The sequence below is a fragment of the Equus caballus genome, chromosome 24 (assembly GCF_041296265.1).
Source record: "Equus caballus isolate H_3958 breed thoroughbred chromosome 24, TB-T2T, whole genome shotgun sequence".
Taxonomy (NCBI): domain Eukaryota; kingdom Metazoa; phylum Chordata; class Mammalia; order Perissodactyla; family Equidae; genus Equus; species Equus caballus.
In genome coordinates this window covers 34,160,749-34,177,661 of record NC_091707.1, presented here as the reverse complement: position 1 = coordinate 34,177,661, position 16,913 = coordinate 34,160,749, and the positions used below count along the sequence as shown (strand labels likewise).

Sequence of the window (16,913 nt, the reverse complement as noted above, 5' to 3'; positions counted from 1 at the left end):
CAGCTTCTAGTTTCTTCATCTGTGAAAAATAAGTACCTACCTCATAGAGTTAAAGAGATAATGCATATAAAGTGCTTAGCACAGTGCCTAGTACAAAGTAGACACTCAATTAATGTCAGACGCTTTATTATGAAGGACAGGTATGGTATTGTCAATAAAAAGAAATGAAGAGCAATAGTTTTAAAAGACTATGAAAACTGACAAAACGTAGAAAGGAAATTCTTTTCAATTTAGCAAGCCTGTACTTTATAACTAAACTACATCATGTAGTTTATAGCACAGAGAATGGAGATGACTTCTGGCTGGGGAAGCAGGGGGTTCTTCATTCATTTATTTATTCAAAAAATATGTATTGAGTGCACACTATATACCAGGAGGGAAAATTTTGGTGAAAAAATGGACATGGTCCTTATCCTCAATCAAGTACCTTACAGTCCAGTAGAATCAGCACATTTATGGAGTACTACCCATGGGTCAGGTTCTGAGGCAGCAAAGGACACTGCCTTGAAAGACCTCACTGTCTATTAAAGAAAACAGCTGTCTGAACATACACAGTGTCATGAGCGAAACGGCGTGCATACAAGTGAGTGGCATCTATGTTGAGCCTGGACGGATGCCTAAGCTTAGACATGGTAACCGGGGAACATTTCCCATGAGAAGATAGCGTAGACGAAGGCATGGAGACTAACAGAAAACCTGGCTGCACTGCACAAAACACACGTGATGGGAGACAGACAGACTGGAGAAGTAGCCTGGAGCCAGGTTCTAAATAAAGGCTTTGAATAACATTAAATAGCGTGGGCTTCATGTCGTAGATAACAGGAAGCCCCCTTGAGATTCTTGAGCAGAGGAGTATTATTCTTAGACTTGTGGTTTAGAAAGATTCCTTTAGAGCCAAGACTAGGGTGAACAGGAGGAGACTGGCCAGGAGACCATTTAGGAGGTAACTGCAGCTGTCCAGCTGAGAGATAATTAGGGCCTTAAGCAGGACAGTGGATGTGAAAGTGAAACAGAGAAGATATACATCAGAGACATTAGAAAGTCAGAATCAACAAGACTTGGCAACTGCCTGGATGTAGAGAGAACGAGGAAGCAAAGAAAGACAACGATAAACCAAAGGCTCCAGAGCTAAATCCCTAGGGGAGTCGCAGAGTCACCAACATAGAGAGGAACAAAGGGAGGAGAACAAATAAGTTTTAGGTATGTTGAATATTTTTTTGAGTATTTTCAAAATATGTCTAATATTTTGGATGCTGGTAATACAGTTAGGTGGAAACGTCTAGCAGGCAGTTGGAAATTTGGACCTGGCACTCAGCAAAGAGGTTCAAACTGAAGAAACATATTTGGGAGAAATCCATGGAACGGTACTAGATAAAGCTATGGGAAGAGAAAATTCACCCAAGGGGAAACTATAGAGAGAAAAACAGTTGTGTTGTGCCCTGGAATTGACAGGTATATTGAAGGACACCTGTGAAGAGCAGGGAACAGCAGGTGCCCAGGTATCATCCCGCCCTCCTCAGTCAGAGACTCTGCGGGTGTCAGCTTTACATATCTGAGGCTTATATACCAGTGGCTTTTTAAAAACTGTTGAAAATGGATCTGCTTTTTAGAGGAAAGAGGAGTAATTTCAGGAATTACTGAAAGGTTGGAGAAGCTAAGGGAAGTTTTTGTGTAGGAGGTCGTCAATAATAGTGCCACATGCTAAAGGAGGATGAGGATTAAAAGCAGGTGGCCGAAGCTGGCAATTCCAAGGTCATCAGTGACCTTTGAGAGAGAGTTGGACAAATGGCAAGAGATGAAGTCAGACTGCAAGAGTAAGTGTGGAGGTAGAGGGGGAGGGGGTTTGGGGGTAGGAGGTATGTCACTTTAAGAGAAGCTTGGGAGCACATAAAAGACAAGAGCTTGAGAGGTTGGCAGGGCAAAAGAAAGGTTATTTTAGAACAAGAAACCATGCAGTAGGCCAAGTAACTAAGAAAAATTAGGGGTTTAAAGTCTCGAGAGACGTAGAAGAGTTAGAAAATTCGATAGGATCTAGGTCCTAGAGTAGAGAGGCACAAGAGTCCAGGAGGAGAATTAGTCCTGATACTAAAATCATCCCGTCTTAAAGACAAGGAAATGAAGGTACAAGGAGGTTAAGCGACTTGTCAAGGTCTCACTGACTCAGGAGCTTCTGCTTTTTCCATTTATCCTTTTCTGTCTCTAGAAATGGGAAATAGTAATGCATATGATACAAAGAAGAGTAACTTTTTCTATGAAAAAAGAATACAGAACCAAAGAGAAGCTAGGCTTAGAAAACCACCAGAAACTCAGAACACAAACGTACAGCAGTTAAACGTGTCTCGATAAGCTAAGGAGGCAGGAAGAGAGCTTCCAGTGCCCAACAGCCAAGCCTGTGATAAACGGGGTGCCATCTGCCTCAGTTCGAGAGAACATCTGTAACTATTTCAAAAATTTAGCTCCCTCTCTGCCAATTCCACCTTCAAGCTGGAATTTCTGAAATTGGGATTCACTCAAGGTCCACTGTGGACCCTGAAGAAATTAGCACGACTACGATGGTAGCTGCTGAAGCAGAAGAAACGACAGAGAATTCCCCTGTATACGAATGGGTGTGAATGAGTAATCGGTGTGAAGCGAACATTCTATACCTCAGCATAGACCCTTCTCTAGGACTATCAGGGCAAGGGGCAACAAAGGAAAGAAACTGAATGGCTTTCTTTTCCATTCTCCATCTAAATGAAAAATGTGAGAAGCAAACGTGTCTCCTCCCTCCTACGTATCTGTCAGCACATTTCCAGGAGGCCTGGCCACATCCTGGGCACTGGCTGGCTGGGGAACAGAGACTGACACAGCACATTCGTCCGCCTTGGAGCCCTCGCCTGGGTGGTCTGCTGTTATCCCTTTGATTAAACTCCCAGGCTGGAAGAGCTGGAGCTGCTCCTAATGATAGCTGGGTCCTGAAATCTCACACTCGCCTGCACAGAGCGGGCCAGTGCTCCCTGATTCCCTGCCTCCCACTCCTCACCACAGAGCTGGGCTAATTCGCCACATTCTTCTGTTCGCTAACAGCAAAAACCACCAAGCGCTATGTCTGTGCAGAGCTGCAGTTCTGAGAGGAAAGCACACCTCTCGCAGCACTGTGAGGCAGAGATAGGCAGACCTTACACTGAAGCTCGACTCCAGCACCCTGTCAGCTACCTCAGTGCTCTTCCCCAGAGGCGAAAGATGCTTCTAGAAAGCCCTGCTTTCAAGGAGGTAGACAGTAATTTCCAAAGGATCTCATTCCCAAAAGATAACCAGCCTCTCACGTGCCAAGGGAAAGAACTAAATTTGACCTACTCTCTGCTCAGACTTGTAAGGTATCAGTTGAATAACTCTATGTTAAAAACATGTATCTCTTCACTTTTCAAGCATACTTGTGCTGGCACAATTCTGAAGTGGCCAGTGTGGTCACTTCATGTGGCAGGGAAAGTCTGATATTCTTATGTGTTCTAGGATATAAACAAAGTTAAATCATTGCAGAGGTAGTAAAAGTCATTAGAAGGTAAATGAGGTTCTGTTTTCAGCCATACAAATTCGTAAGAGTCTAACGTCTAACGTAAATTCTGGGTAACTCAAAGTTTTATCATCAAATTTTTGGGTTGTCAGAGTACTTTGCTTCTTTATTTCTGGCTAGTTAGCTTTTCCCCAGCATGTTCACCAGTGAGCAGGGAGGAAAAAGGGGTGACACTGCTTCATCCTCTAATCCATCCTCCTGCCAGCTACGTGGACTGTCGCCAGGGCTCCCCATCGTCACTGCGATGGAGGGCAAGTTCCTTCACAGGGCACTCAAAGCTCTCTGGAATCAGCTCAACTTCTCCTCCAGGTTCCCTGCGGACTCCCTAGCCTCCAACACCACTACCCAGCTTGCTGTTTTCCCACATACACACACGCCAGCTTTCATTCTGGATCCCGCCCTACCCTTCTTCTGCCACCCACCTGTCTACTTTGAAGATTCAGTTTAGGTGTAATCTCTTCCACGAGGGCTGCTTTGGGCTGCTTCTCACGCCTACCCACAGGCTGGGTTAGGTACCCCTTTTGGTGGTTTTGCTATTCCCTAGAAATCTCTGTCATGCGTATTCCATGATTTTATTATCACGTGTTTATGTGGCTGTTACCCTCACCAGATTGTTAGTTATTTCATGCTGAGGACTATTGCTTATGGCTTAGTACCAAAGTCTGGAACACTCTGAAGAGCTTAACAAAATGTTTTTGAATGAATAAATAGAACAAACACATCTGAATGAAAAGTTTTATGGATAATGCCACTAAAAACTTTAATGGAACTGTACCATAATTCTGGTAGCTGAAGTCCCAAAAAAAAAAAAACAAAAAAACTTTAATGGGCTAAGTAGTTGAAATGATAGATAAAATGATTTTTCAGAAATAGCCAAGGATTTCAATTTTTTATACTCATCTTCCAAAATAGCATAAATAATTTAAAATCAGCTTTCCTCATTTAATAGGTCTCTTAACACTCCACAGAAAAAAATGTAAAGATATACCAGAGCTTACATGCTATAATTAAAGCAATGCTCAGAGAAAAATTCACAGCTGTAAATATAGTAAAAAACAAGAATGAATGAAAGTAAATAAATTAAGTACCCAACTCAAGATATTGGGAGGAAATAACAACACAAAACTAGGGAGAGCAGAAGGAAGGAGATTAAAGATAAAACAACAAAATAATCAATTAGAAAACAAGTGAATGAATAAATATATCCAGAATTATCTTATCAAAAAAAGGGAAGGGGAAAAGAAAATATTCATTAAGCCTATTGGATATATGAAAAAAAAAAAAGAAAACACAAAATAGGAATTGAAAATAAGGAAATAATCTCAGGTAAGAGAAAATCAAAAGCATTTAAAGTGATAACTGGACACAAGGTTGCTTCTGACGCAGCTGAGTGTGAGCTTTCATTCTTCAAATCCAGAGAGAAGGGCAGAGCCCCCACCACTTCCTGTCTGGATGCCCCCCTCTCACCAGAAAGCCATGGACACTTTGTCACTTGCCTCAGTGAGTAAGAAACTAGAGGAGTGAGTAAGAAACTTTCTTCCAAACATAGCTAGAAGAAAAAGGAAACAGCTAGTAAACAAATATACTAGAGCTGATATTAAGCCATTATAACACGCTATTAGTTATTTACCAGAAAAAGAACAATAAAAGGCAGAATTTTCCAAATTCCAAATTAAGGAATTATTTTCTCTGAGGGGAAGAGGCCAAATAACATATAATTGAGCTTTTCATATTTTATTTTGGTAACACTATATTTTATCCAAAAACCTATTTCAAATCAAATTAGAAATCATTTATTATTGAAAGTTGTTTATGGTTGAAATAATATTTTCCAAGCATATGGCATTTTGACCCAACAAAGAGGTTTTTGCACACCATCTTCATGACCCTGTTGTATTTTCCCTATGAACAAATAAAGACTGTAAGGTTGAGAGAAGTTGAGTGAATTGCCCAAGATCACACAGCTAGTAAGTGGAAGAAGTAGGCAGGTCATTAGATGGCTAATCCAGCTCTCTTTCGACTACTCTGCCCTGCTCATTACATACAGCAGCAGCTCCCTCACTATTGTACCAGGCACTAACCACCCTGTCAGCAAGACTCTAAAAGTTAAGACTGACATCTAATGGCAAGTTCAGATCCCTACGAAGAGAGGTCTGATGGACTTTTAATTCACTGGCACTGAAATTCTTCTTAGATAAGAAAGATGGACTGAAGGGGGATGACTTCCCAACTAGGATACAATCACCCTGGATTTCACGGCATCAGAATCCTGCCATTTTGCAAGCTTTGCAGTCTACCAAATGACAGGAGTTGAAAACATGTAAAGACTAATATTAGCTAAGTTTTTTACTACAATTGCAAAGAAAATTTCTCAATGTCTTGGTGCTTCTAGCTACTCATGTATAAATCGGAAACATACTCTAGTCAATGACCCAATGAAAAAAGTGTCGCAAATCACTGGCCCTACCTTCATTGTAGCTACTTCACATTTCAAAATTCCTTTCCATTCTACCATGGTCACCATGTTCTAGTCCCTCTATTCTATCACTAAGATCTAACTATCCAACTCCCTTCAAGTCTCAACATGCCACGTAAGACTCCTTGCTTCCTACATCACACTAGTCCTCCTCACCCACTTGCTTCAAACTATTAAGGATTTAAAAAATAATCTGAATTCTGGTCCCAAACTTTATACAGAGAAGTAGGGCACCACCAGGGAGCAGTGTGTTGCCTACTTTAACATGCGCCTGAAGTAATTTTCAGCTTCACTTTTTTCTAGACTTCGTTGTCACTACAGAGTTGCCACCAATTAAGGAATTCGGCACAACACAGATATAGCAAAATAAAACTGTGGAGTTAAATTATGATGATTCCTTTGGAGAAGTTTGTTGCTATTTTGCATTAAGGAAAAGGAGAAAATACGGCTTCTACTTCCAGTTAAACACCATAGGGGTAAACAGCAAGAAGGGCAAAAAGAACCCCAAAGTTCTTGAAAATTTCATCTAACTTCACTGTGTTGTAAGCTTGTTATTAGACATATAACAAAGTCAAAATCCTGGTATCCATCCAGCTTGCCGGATGACCTTGATTACATCACTTCTTTCAGCCTCAGTTTCCCTCATCTGTAAAATGGGGAGAAGGATGTGTGCTGGATAAGAGTGTATTGAAATAATTCATTAACTAGTACCCAGAAAACATCCTAAGGTCATGAGATGAAAGGTAGTACAGTAAAAAAAAAAAAAAAGAAAGTAAAAGGTAATGTTATGGCATTCTGGTAAAAAGATTTATAAGACTAGAACTCACTGGAAAATTTTACCAAGGAAGAAGTTATTTTTAAAGATCCTTTAAAAGTATATTTACAGCTGAACATTCAAGTCTATTTATCCATGAAGTAAGTACATCAGAGCCTTAGCAGACTTAACTTTGCAATACCTGTAACAGAAACTCTTTCTTTAAAGCTGAAGAGGAACATTTTCATTCTTTAGCTTGAAACTCACTAACACTCATTCAACAGTCACCAGTCTCTGGGAAGTCATAAAGACAGGGGAGGACAGAGTACCCTGTTGTTAATCCTCTCCTCGGGTCCAAAGAGCTCTTGGGCTCCCCAAACCGGTTGTCCATACCTGCTGGGTGAGGAGACTGATGTGCGTGGACGGCGAATACTGCCTTGCTGCCTGCTTCTCAGCCAGCCGCTGAAGTTCGGCCGTCACCATGCTTTGGTTGTATCGTTTGCTGTGCGAAGAACCATCTTCTCCCTCCTTTTGTGTTTTGGCTACTCCTGAATGCTGCTTGTTTGGATGGCATGAACCTGCTAAAAAAGAGAAAAGTTTTCCCCTCTTAGGAAAAAAGCCCTGAAAAACTCAGGATGATGACAGAGAAGTCTCAGCCCACAGACACTTTACTGAATCCTAGGGATCTGCGACAACCTAAGGAGCAATAAACTATCTACAGATGCTCACCAAAACAAAACTAAATCCCTACCCGTACCCTAGAAACTGGTCCTACCGCCAAATTGTGACATGCATTTATGAATGTGTTTTTGCTCACTACGAATGCCTCACAAAAAAGAATTTTTGTCATATGTAGCAGGGAACAATCAATCCCAGAATTTACTAACCTTAATGAATAAAAAATGTAGCCTTGAAACTCATAATTCTTGTTTTTCTTGTTATGTGACTGTACTTGTTAGTCTATGACATCGCGTGTCAAATCATCCACAGCCCTTCTTACAAAGCTCAAAAAGGAAGTAGCGATAAAAGCAAAACTGAGTGTATTTAGAAAAACAGCAATAATCTTATATCATCAAACAACTGATTTTCCTTTCAGATTTAAATTTTCTTCTTTCAACTATAATATCAGAGAGTTCTATTATTTCTGAGCACTGAAATTTTGGCAGAAAGAAATTCATATAAAATGAAAGTTTATATTTTTTTAATGATAAAAGTCATACATCTCATTGGAAAAAAATTAAAAACTGAGAAAATTAGAAACATTATAATGTGTTTTCTTTCTGTCTTATTAACGTTTAGACAACCATGGTCATTTTATATATACAATTTGGTGACACTGCTTTAAAAAGTCTGTAACAGGGGCTGGCCCCATGGCGTAGTGGTTAGGTTCGGTGTGCTCTGCTTCGGCAGCCTGATTTTGCAGGTTCGGATCCTGGGCACCGACCTACACCACTCATCAGCTATGCTGTGGTGGCAACCCACATACCAAATGAAGGAAGACTGGTATAGATGTTAGCTCAGGGCGAATCTTCCTCAAGCAAAAAAGAGGAAGACTGGCAACAGACTTAGCTCAGAGCTAATCTTCCTCAAAAAAAAAAAAATCTCTAACAGATTTTTCCATGTTTCTTATATTATTTAATCCATACAAAATACTATTTATAAGAGATGAAGTTATAAAACATACTATAATGAACATCTATGAACTTACTGCCCAACCCAAGAACCACACACCAATTAACATGCATCAACCCAGGTGCTCCTCCTCATCCCTAATCTCCCCTTTCATTCATCCCCTTCCTTTTTTAAAATATACTTCTGTCTTATGTATTTGTGTGTGCTTGCATACTTAAACAAAACACTAGTTAATTTTGCTTGTTTTTGAGCTCTACAAAAATGGCATCCTACTTAGTAGTTTCCTGGGACTTGCTTATTATTCAGTACCATACTTCCACAATTCATTCTTTCCAAGTATAGCTGAAATTCACTAATTTTTTCTGTTTTGAATTCCATTTTGCAAATACACTACAACTCATTTTTCTATTCCCCTACCAATGGGTATTTTGATTATTTCAAGCTTATTGGTATTATAAACAGTGTAGTCGTGAACACTCTTGCACACATCTCCTGGTGCACATAATGAAGAATTTCTCTTGTGCATATGCCTAGGAGTGGGATTGTTGGGTCATAGGGTATGTGAATTTAAACAAATTTACGTGATAATGTCAAATGGTAATTTTTACACTCCCACACATTTTCAGTTCCTACTGATTCACATCTTCTCCAACACTTAGTATTGTCAAGCATCTTAATTCTTCCCTCTTTTAGGTGTAAAATCTCACGGTAGTCTTCATTTACATTCATCTGATTAATAACGTTGTTGAGCACCTGTTACCTCTTTTCTGATATCACTGATAATTTTTCTATTGGGTTGCCTTTTTCTTATTGATTTATAGCAGTTTTGCTTATGTTTTTACTTTTGCTTCCTATCATAAAATCTTAAACATGGTCTCCTTTATTTTATTCTAGAAGTTTTAAGTTTTGCATCTGAAACTGATTTTACGCATAGTGCAAGGCAGGGATCTAATTTCACTTTTTTCCTGTATGGATAACCAATTATCCCAGCACTATTGAGAAATCCCTCCTTTTCCACTATCTACAATGTCACCTCTGTCAAATGTCAAAGTTTCACCTATTTGGGTGATTCTTTCCAACTTTCTATTCTGTTCCACTGGTCAGTGTGCCTGTACCCTTTCCAATACTATACTATCTTAGTTAACATAGCTTTATGTTAAGCCTTAATAAGACACTCCTCCACCTTTTCTTCTTCAGTATATTCTCACTATTCTTGGTCTTTTGCCTTTTCATTATCATTTTAGAATAGGTTTGTCAAGTACAATAACAAACCTGTTGAGATTTTGGTTGGAATTGCATTGAATCCAGAGATTAATCTGATTACAAACATTTATGATATTGAGTCCACCTATCCATGCACAAAGTCTATTTATTCATTTATTTAGGTTTTCTCTAATGTCTCTCAACAAAGTCTTATAAAAGTCTTTCCTAAATTTATCCCTCAATAGCTTATAGTTTTTATGCTATTGTAAATGACGTTTTTTAAAACATTGTTTCCTTGGTGATGATGGTTGCACAATAATGTGAATATACTTAATGCCATTGAACTGTACACTTAAAAATAGTTAAAACGGTAACTTTTTTTTTAAGACTTTATTTCTTTCCTTTTTCTCCCCAAAGCCCCCTGGTACACAGTTGTATATTCTTTGTTGTGGGTCCTTCTAGTTGTGGCATGTGGGACGCCGCCCCAGCGTGGCCCGACGAGCAGTGCCATGTCCGCGCCCAGGACCCGAACCAACGAAACACTGGGCCGCCTGCAGTGGAGCGTGTGAACTTAACCACTCAGCCATGGGGCCAGCCCCTGAAATGGTAACTTTTATATTATGTCTATTTTACTACAATTCAAAAAAAAATTGCTAGCTCTTTGTTGTTAATATATAAAAAAAGCTACTGATTTTTAATACTGCTCTTATGCCATCTTTGTTGTTAATATATAAAAAAAGCTACTGATTTTTAATACTGCTCTTATGCCATCTATAGAAATACTAATTATTTCTAAAATCTATCTGTAGATTATTTTCAGTGCCCTATGTAGATATGTATTATCTGGATATAAACAAATTTCATTTCATCTTTTATTATCCTCATGTTTTTTATTTCTTTTTCTTATCTTATTATTCTGGCTATGACCTCCAGTAAAACACTGAATAGAAGCAATGTTAGTGGGCGCTCTTTTCTTGCTCTTAACATTAAAGGGAATGTTTTCAACATTTCCCCATTTACACTGATACCTCTTGCAGGATTTTGGCAGATAGCCTTTTTCAAGTTGAGGGTCTCCTGCTCTTTCTAGTATGCAAGAGTTAGCAAAGAATTTTATCAAGAGTTAGCAAAGAATTTTATCAAATTCTTTTTCTGCATCTACTAAGATGATGAATATAGGTTTTCTCCTTTAATCTGCTGACGTGGCAAATGACATTTATAGATTTCCTAATGTTAAACCCCCCCATATTCCTTGGATAAAGTTGCTCATGGTATCCCATCTTTTTCATATGTTGCTAGAATTAGTTGGTTTATATTTTGATTAGAATTTTTGCATTTATGTTCATAAACAAAACTGGTCTATAATTTTCCCTTCTAATATTGTCCTTAACTGGCTTTGTTATCAAGATTAAACTAGCCATACATAATGAGTTAAGGATTACTGTCTCTTTTTTCATTCTCTAGAAGAGTTTAAGATTGGAATTATCTGCCCCTTAAAAGATCATTAAAACTTACCTATAAAACTATCTGGGCCTCATGTTTTCTTTGTGAGAAGATTTTTAACTACTGTATCAATTATTTTAATACTTATAGGACTATTCAGGCTTTCTTCCTCTTCTCAACTTTACTTAAGTTATACTTCTTTAGGCATTCATCCATTTTGTATAAGTTTTCAATTTTATTGGAATAAAGTAGTTAACAGTATTCTATTAATTTTGTCACCTGTGCTATATTTTCTGTCTGCTTTTCCATTCCTTCTATTATTTATGCATGTTTTCTCTCTTTTCTTGATCACTCTCACCAGAGGTTTGTCCAACTTATTATGCTTCTCAAAGAACTTTCTGGTTTTGATATTTCCTCTACTGTACTTTATTTTTGAATTCTGTGATTTTTGCTCTTATTAAGTTCTCTTTTATTTAGATTTATGATACTGTTGTTTTTATAATGTCTGAAATCCGATATTTAGCACATTAATCTTCAGCCTTTCTTCTTTTCAAATGTATTTAAGGAAGTAAATTTCCCTCCAAATACTGCCTTTCATGTTCTCCACACATTTGGACATGCAGCTTTTTCACTATCATTCAATTCTAATTCCTGTAAATTTATTTCCATTATGATTTCTTCTTCAACTCTTTTAAATTTTGAAAGACATGACAATTTGTTATATATTTCTTTGTTACTGACATTCAATTTAATTGGAGTGTGGACAGAGAATGTGGCTTTATGATACCAATTCTTTAAAATTTGTGGTCTTATTTTATGATGTAGGATATGACCGGTTTTTATAAATATATCATGTGTGCTTGAGAAGATATTTTCTCTAATTTTGGGTACACAGTCCTATGAATAATCACTAGACAAAACTTATTATCTTGTTCAAATCCTCTTTATCTTTGCTGATTTAAAAAATCTACTTGGGGGCTGGCCCCATGGCCGAGTGATTAAGTTCATGTGCTCCGCTTCAGTGGCCCAGGGTTTCAGTTCGAATCCTGGGTGCAGGCATGGCACCACTCATCAAGGCATGCTGAGGCAGCGTCCCACATGTCACAACTAGAAGGACCCGCAACTAAAACTATGCAACTATGTACCGGCAGGCTTTGGGGCGGAAAAGGAAAAATAAAATCTTTAAAAGAAAATCTATTTAGTCTATTAATAACTGATAGAAGTATGCGGAAATCTCCCACTAAGACATCAGATTTGTAGATTTCTCCTGTAACTGTATCAATTTTTGTTTTATATATTTGGAGCTTATTTTATTAGGTGAACTTAGAACTGTTTTGTCTTTCGGCAGAACTGAATCTTTTGTTTTATGTAATTACTCTCTGTATCTGTAGGAAAATTTTATATCTTAGAGTCTATGTTAGCAGATATTAATATAGTTAGACCATCTTCCTTCTGGTTGGTATTTACATGGTATTTCTTTCTTGATCCTTTTACTTTCAGTCATCCATGTCCTTATCTTTAGGTTTATCTCTCTCTGGTAAACAACATATAGTTGGATTTCTAAAACATTCAATCTGACACTCTTCTAACAAGTTCAACCCATTTATGTTTATTTGATTTCTTAATAAATTGGGGCTTGGTTTAGCATCTTTTAAGTTTCCATGTCTCTTGCATTTTCTAAGCTTCTTGCTTGTACGCTTCTATGTTTGTGGGTTTTCTCCCCCTCAATCCATTTTTCTTCTTCCTGTATGTTTAGAATTTCTGTATTTTATCCATTTAGTGGTGACTTTTGAAAGTTGATACAGTATATTTATCTTTAAAAAGTCTAAAGTTAAATAATATTTTAATCTCATTCCAAAACTATTCAATCACCATGGAAAAATTTGACTCCAATCACTTATAGGCTATTATTGTTGTCTACTACACTGTTGTTGACTATACATACATTGTTATCTATATATTGTTGTCTACTATTGTTTAAGCAATTTGGAATATGATGTCTGACCACAGTGGAAATAAGCTAAAGGCCAATTACAAAAAGTAGAGAACGTAAACTATCTGAAAATGAAACAATATACTTATAAACAATCCATGGGTCAAACAAGAAATCACAACAGAAACTAGAAAATATTTTTGAAGTGACTAGCTGCTTCTATTCTCTATTCCTCTCTGGGAAAGGATGAAAAAAGAAGGTTTAAAAAAAAGTTTTGATGACAATATAGGGTACTGGCAACACTGATCTTTTATTGAACTTCTCATATGGAAGAAAATAGTCCAAACTAGAAGACTATTATTATTATTATTATTATTATTGATTTTAGAAGATTAAATCCCAAAAGTAAACACCCAGAACTAGCATAGACACACATATATGCACATATTCATATTTATGATTTATTAAACTGGACCATTAACACCTCTGATTCAAGCTGTATACTATAATATCCATTTCATTTGAAATCAGATACTGATTAAAAAATATAGATTGGCTATATAGAAAACATAGCTTAGCTGTAACTCACCTTAACAAGGATATTACTAAAGTGTTTAAAAACTTGACTGATGTTAAGATATTCCCCAAACTAATCTACAGATTCAGTGCAATCCCTATCAAAATCCCATCTATTTTTGCAAAAATTGACAAGCTGATCCTGAAGTTCATCTGAAAATGCAAGGGATCCAGAACGCCTAAACAATACAAAAAAGAAGAACAAAGTTGGAAGAATCACCCTCGGTGATTTCAAAACTTACTACAATGCTACGGTAATCAAGACAACGTGGTACCGGCACACAGACAGACATATAGATCAGTGGAATAGAATTGAGACCCCAGAAATAAACCCTTACATTTATGATTAAATGATTTCTGACAAGAGTGCCAAGAATATTCAACAGGGAAATAATATTCTTTTAACAGGTGGGGCTGGGACAACTGAATATCCACAAGCAAAAAAAATTAAGATAGACCTTTATGTGACACCATGTACAAAATGAATTCAAAATGGATAAAAGACCTAAATGTAAGAGCCTAAACTATAAAATTCTTAGGAAAAACATACACATAAATCTTTGCAACCTTGGGTTAGGCAAACTTTTTTTAGATACGATACTAAAAGTACAAGCAACAATAAAAAAATAAATAAATTAGACTTCACCAAAATTAAAAACTTTTGCGCTTCAAGGAAATGAAGTGACAACCAACAGAATGGGAGAAAATATTTCTAAATCATGTATCTGACAAGGTACTTGTATCCTGAACATATGAAGGACACTTACAACTCAACAATAAAAAGCCAAATATCCTAATTTAAAAATGGGCAAAGGATGTGAATAGACATTTACCCAAAGAAGGTATACAGATGGCCAATAAGCACTTGAAAAGATGCTCAACACTATTAGTCATCAGGAAAATGCAAATGATAACCACAAAAATGAGATACTATTTCAAACCCACCGGGATAGGCAAAATAAAAAAAAAAAACAGACAATAATAAGTGCTGACAAGCTTATGGAGAAACTGGAACCTTCATACATTGCTGGTGGTAAATTGGTGTACTCACTTTGGAAAACGGTTTGGAAGTTCCTCAAAAAGAGGAACCATAAAGTGACCATATGACCCAGTAATTCCACAACTAGGTATATACCCAAGAGAGATGAAAACACAGGTCCACACAAACACTTGTACAAGAATGCTCAAAGCAGCATTATTTATAACAGTCAAAAAGTGAAAACAACCCAAACGTCCATCAACTGACAGATGGATAAACAAAATGTGGTATATCCATCCAACGGACGATCATTCAGCCACAAAAAGGAATGAAGTACTCATATATGCTACAAGATGGATGAACCCTGAAAACATTACGATAAGTGAAAGAAGCCATTCACAAAAGAACACCAATCATATGATTCCACTTATATGAAATGTCCAGAATAGGCAAATCTACAGACAGAAAGTCATTTAATAGCTGCCAGGGCCAGCGGGAGGAGAAAATGGAAAGTGACTGTTAATAGGTATGGGGTTTCTTTGGGGATAATGAAAATGTTCTACAATAAAATAGTGGTGTTGGTTGCACAATACTGTGAATATACTAAAAAACACTGAATTGTACACTTTAAAGGGGTGAATTTTATGGTATGTGAATTATATTTCAATAAAGCTGTTATAAAAAAGAGGGAAGAAACTTGAATGATATATGAGTCTACTTCATTTAAAAATAAGATACCATATTTTAAGAATTTTTTGGTTATTTATTCAGGTCATACTTGAGTTTACCCTGAAAAATAAAAATACTAACCTGTCTGATGTCAGGAATAACTATTTGAATCTGAAAGAAGACACATGGCACACTCATAGGTCTATGATTATCTGTGATTGGAAATCTGCTGACTAGACTGCAAGCTCCTAGTAAACAGAAGCCTTGTCTTATTCATCTTTTTATCCCCAGCACCTAAAAGAAGTCCTGTTTCATTTCATATCAAAGGATGCTACTGGACCAAATGCAAGACTCTTCCTTAGTCGCATCAGAACAATGCAGCCTGTGTCCCTTTACCTTTCGAAAGAAAAGGCAAAGGGAAGAGATGACATTCTTTTTTTAATGGGGCTGGGGAGGAGCTGACATTGCAGGCTGCCTTTCATTTTCTCACTCACCTGCCTTTGCTGAAGAGGGACGAGACAGTTTCTGGCTATAGATGTGTGCAGCACTTTGGAAAGAGGAAAAGGGACCAATGGTGTAACTGCCTGATCGACAGCGTGGCAGGCCAGCGGGGCTTGGTATGCTCTGTGTTCCAGGACGTATAGAGGGAGAAGCACTGTCAGGGACGGTGCTCAGTAAAATTGTTGGCTGGTGAGGCATGCTGGGGATAGCTGGAGGGATCTGAGATAAAGAAGAATGGTGGCCAGGCCCTGCTGAGAGGTCAGAGGTTGTAACAACAGATGAAAAATGGGTGTTGGGAATTTTCTGCAGAAGAGTAGCAGTAGGACCAGAGAAAGCAGCAGAGGAAGAATTGGTATAGACTAATTTAGTCTCTTTTTCTGCTGAAGTGGTAAATCCTATTAAAATAAAAACAAACAAAAAACAGATCATTTTAGAAAAACTGACATTATATATAATCTCTATAAAACATGAAGTAAACATTTTTAAACATCAAAATAATCTTAGCATGAAACAGAAATCAAGAAAAATACAGACTTTAACGAGCATCCATCATGAACTTAATGAATTTTGCCTACTGCCACCACCCGGCAACAGAAATACTTCATTTTTAGTTCTTTCTAAAAGCTGGAGTTGGGACTACCTCCATCAACCAGAGCGAGAGTTTTACAAATGTCAGAGCATCAGGACAGTTTCAGGTAGTGACAGCTAACTCCTCTCCCTCTGCTTTTCACCCTTCTAGGAAAAAACAAAGTGCTCAGAATTTCTAAACACTAAGAAAGCGAACAATTCCTTGAAAGGAAAATAGGTTATCAGTAGATAAGAGGAAACTCTAATGGAAAAAGAAAAACAAAGAAAAAGAACTTCTTTAGGGTAACGTCTCGTGCTCTAGAATCATTTAATATCTGATGACTTTGTTTTTCTTTTGGGGACTTAGAGCTCAGCAAATCTATTTAGATTTCAAGTCACTCACGAGATAATTTATCAGAGTGAATTTCTGTTGCCTGTTGCTGTTTGGGTTGCTTTATTTTCACTTCTTCTGTTGTCTCAGGGTGATCTGAAATGAGAAAAAGATACTGACCTTGGGCTTTCCTACTAATCAAATGCTAAAGCATTGGTCTACATATAATTTTGTTTCCAAAATACAACACAACTAGTGATCAATGCTAGGAACCACTGCATATCTCACCACACTTTTTC

The 16,913-nt window shown here is 37.4% G+C and overlaps 1 protein-coding gene across 50 annotated transcripts in view; it reads right to left on the bottom strand.

Annotated features, from left to right (window-relative positions):
* TTLL5 (tubulin tyrosine ligase like 5) overlaps positions 1–16,913 on the bottom strand; it is a 280,680-nt gene that overhangs the window by 144,841 nt on the left and 118,926 nt on the right. For 18 of the 50 annotated variants that reach the window (XR_011432241.1, XR_011432240.1, XM_005605351.4 and 15 more), the window contains 3 exons: positions 16,687–16,770; positions 15,710–16,111; positions 7,177–7,364 (listed from right to left, as the gene is read on the bottom strand). Coding sequence is in view for 48 of the 50 variants with exons in the window: in XM_005605351.4 (XP_005605408.2) it covers positions 7,177–7,364; positions 15,710–16,111; positions 16,687–16,770 (674 nt within the window). In the remaining 2 variants the exon portion in view is untranslated. The remainder of the gene's footprint in view (positions 1–7,176; positions 7,365–15,709; positions 16,112–16,686; positions 16,771–16,913) is intronic. The other 32 variants (XM_070250206.1, XM_070250215.1, XM_070250197.1 and 29 more) reach the window with 3 other exon arrangements.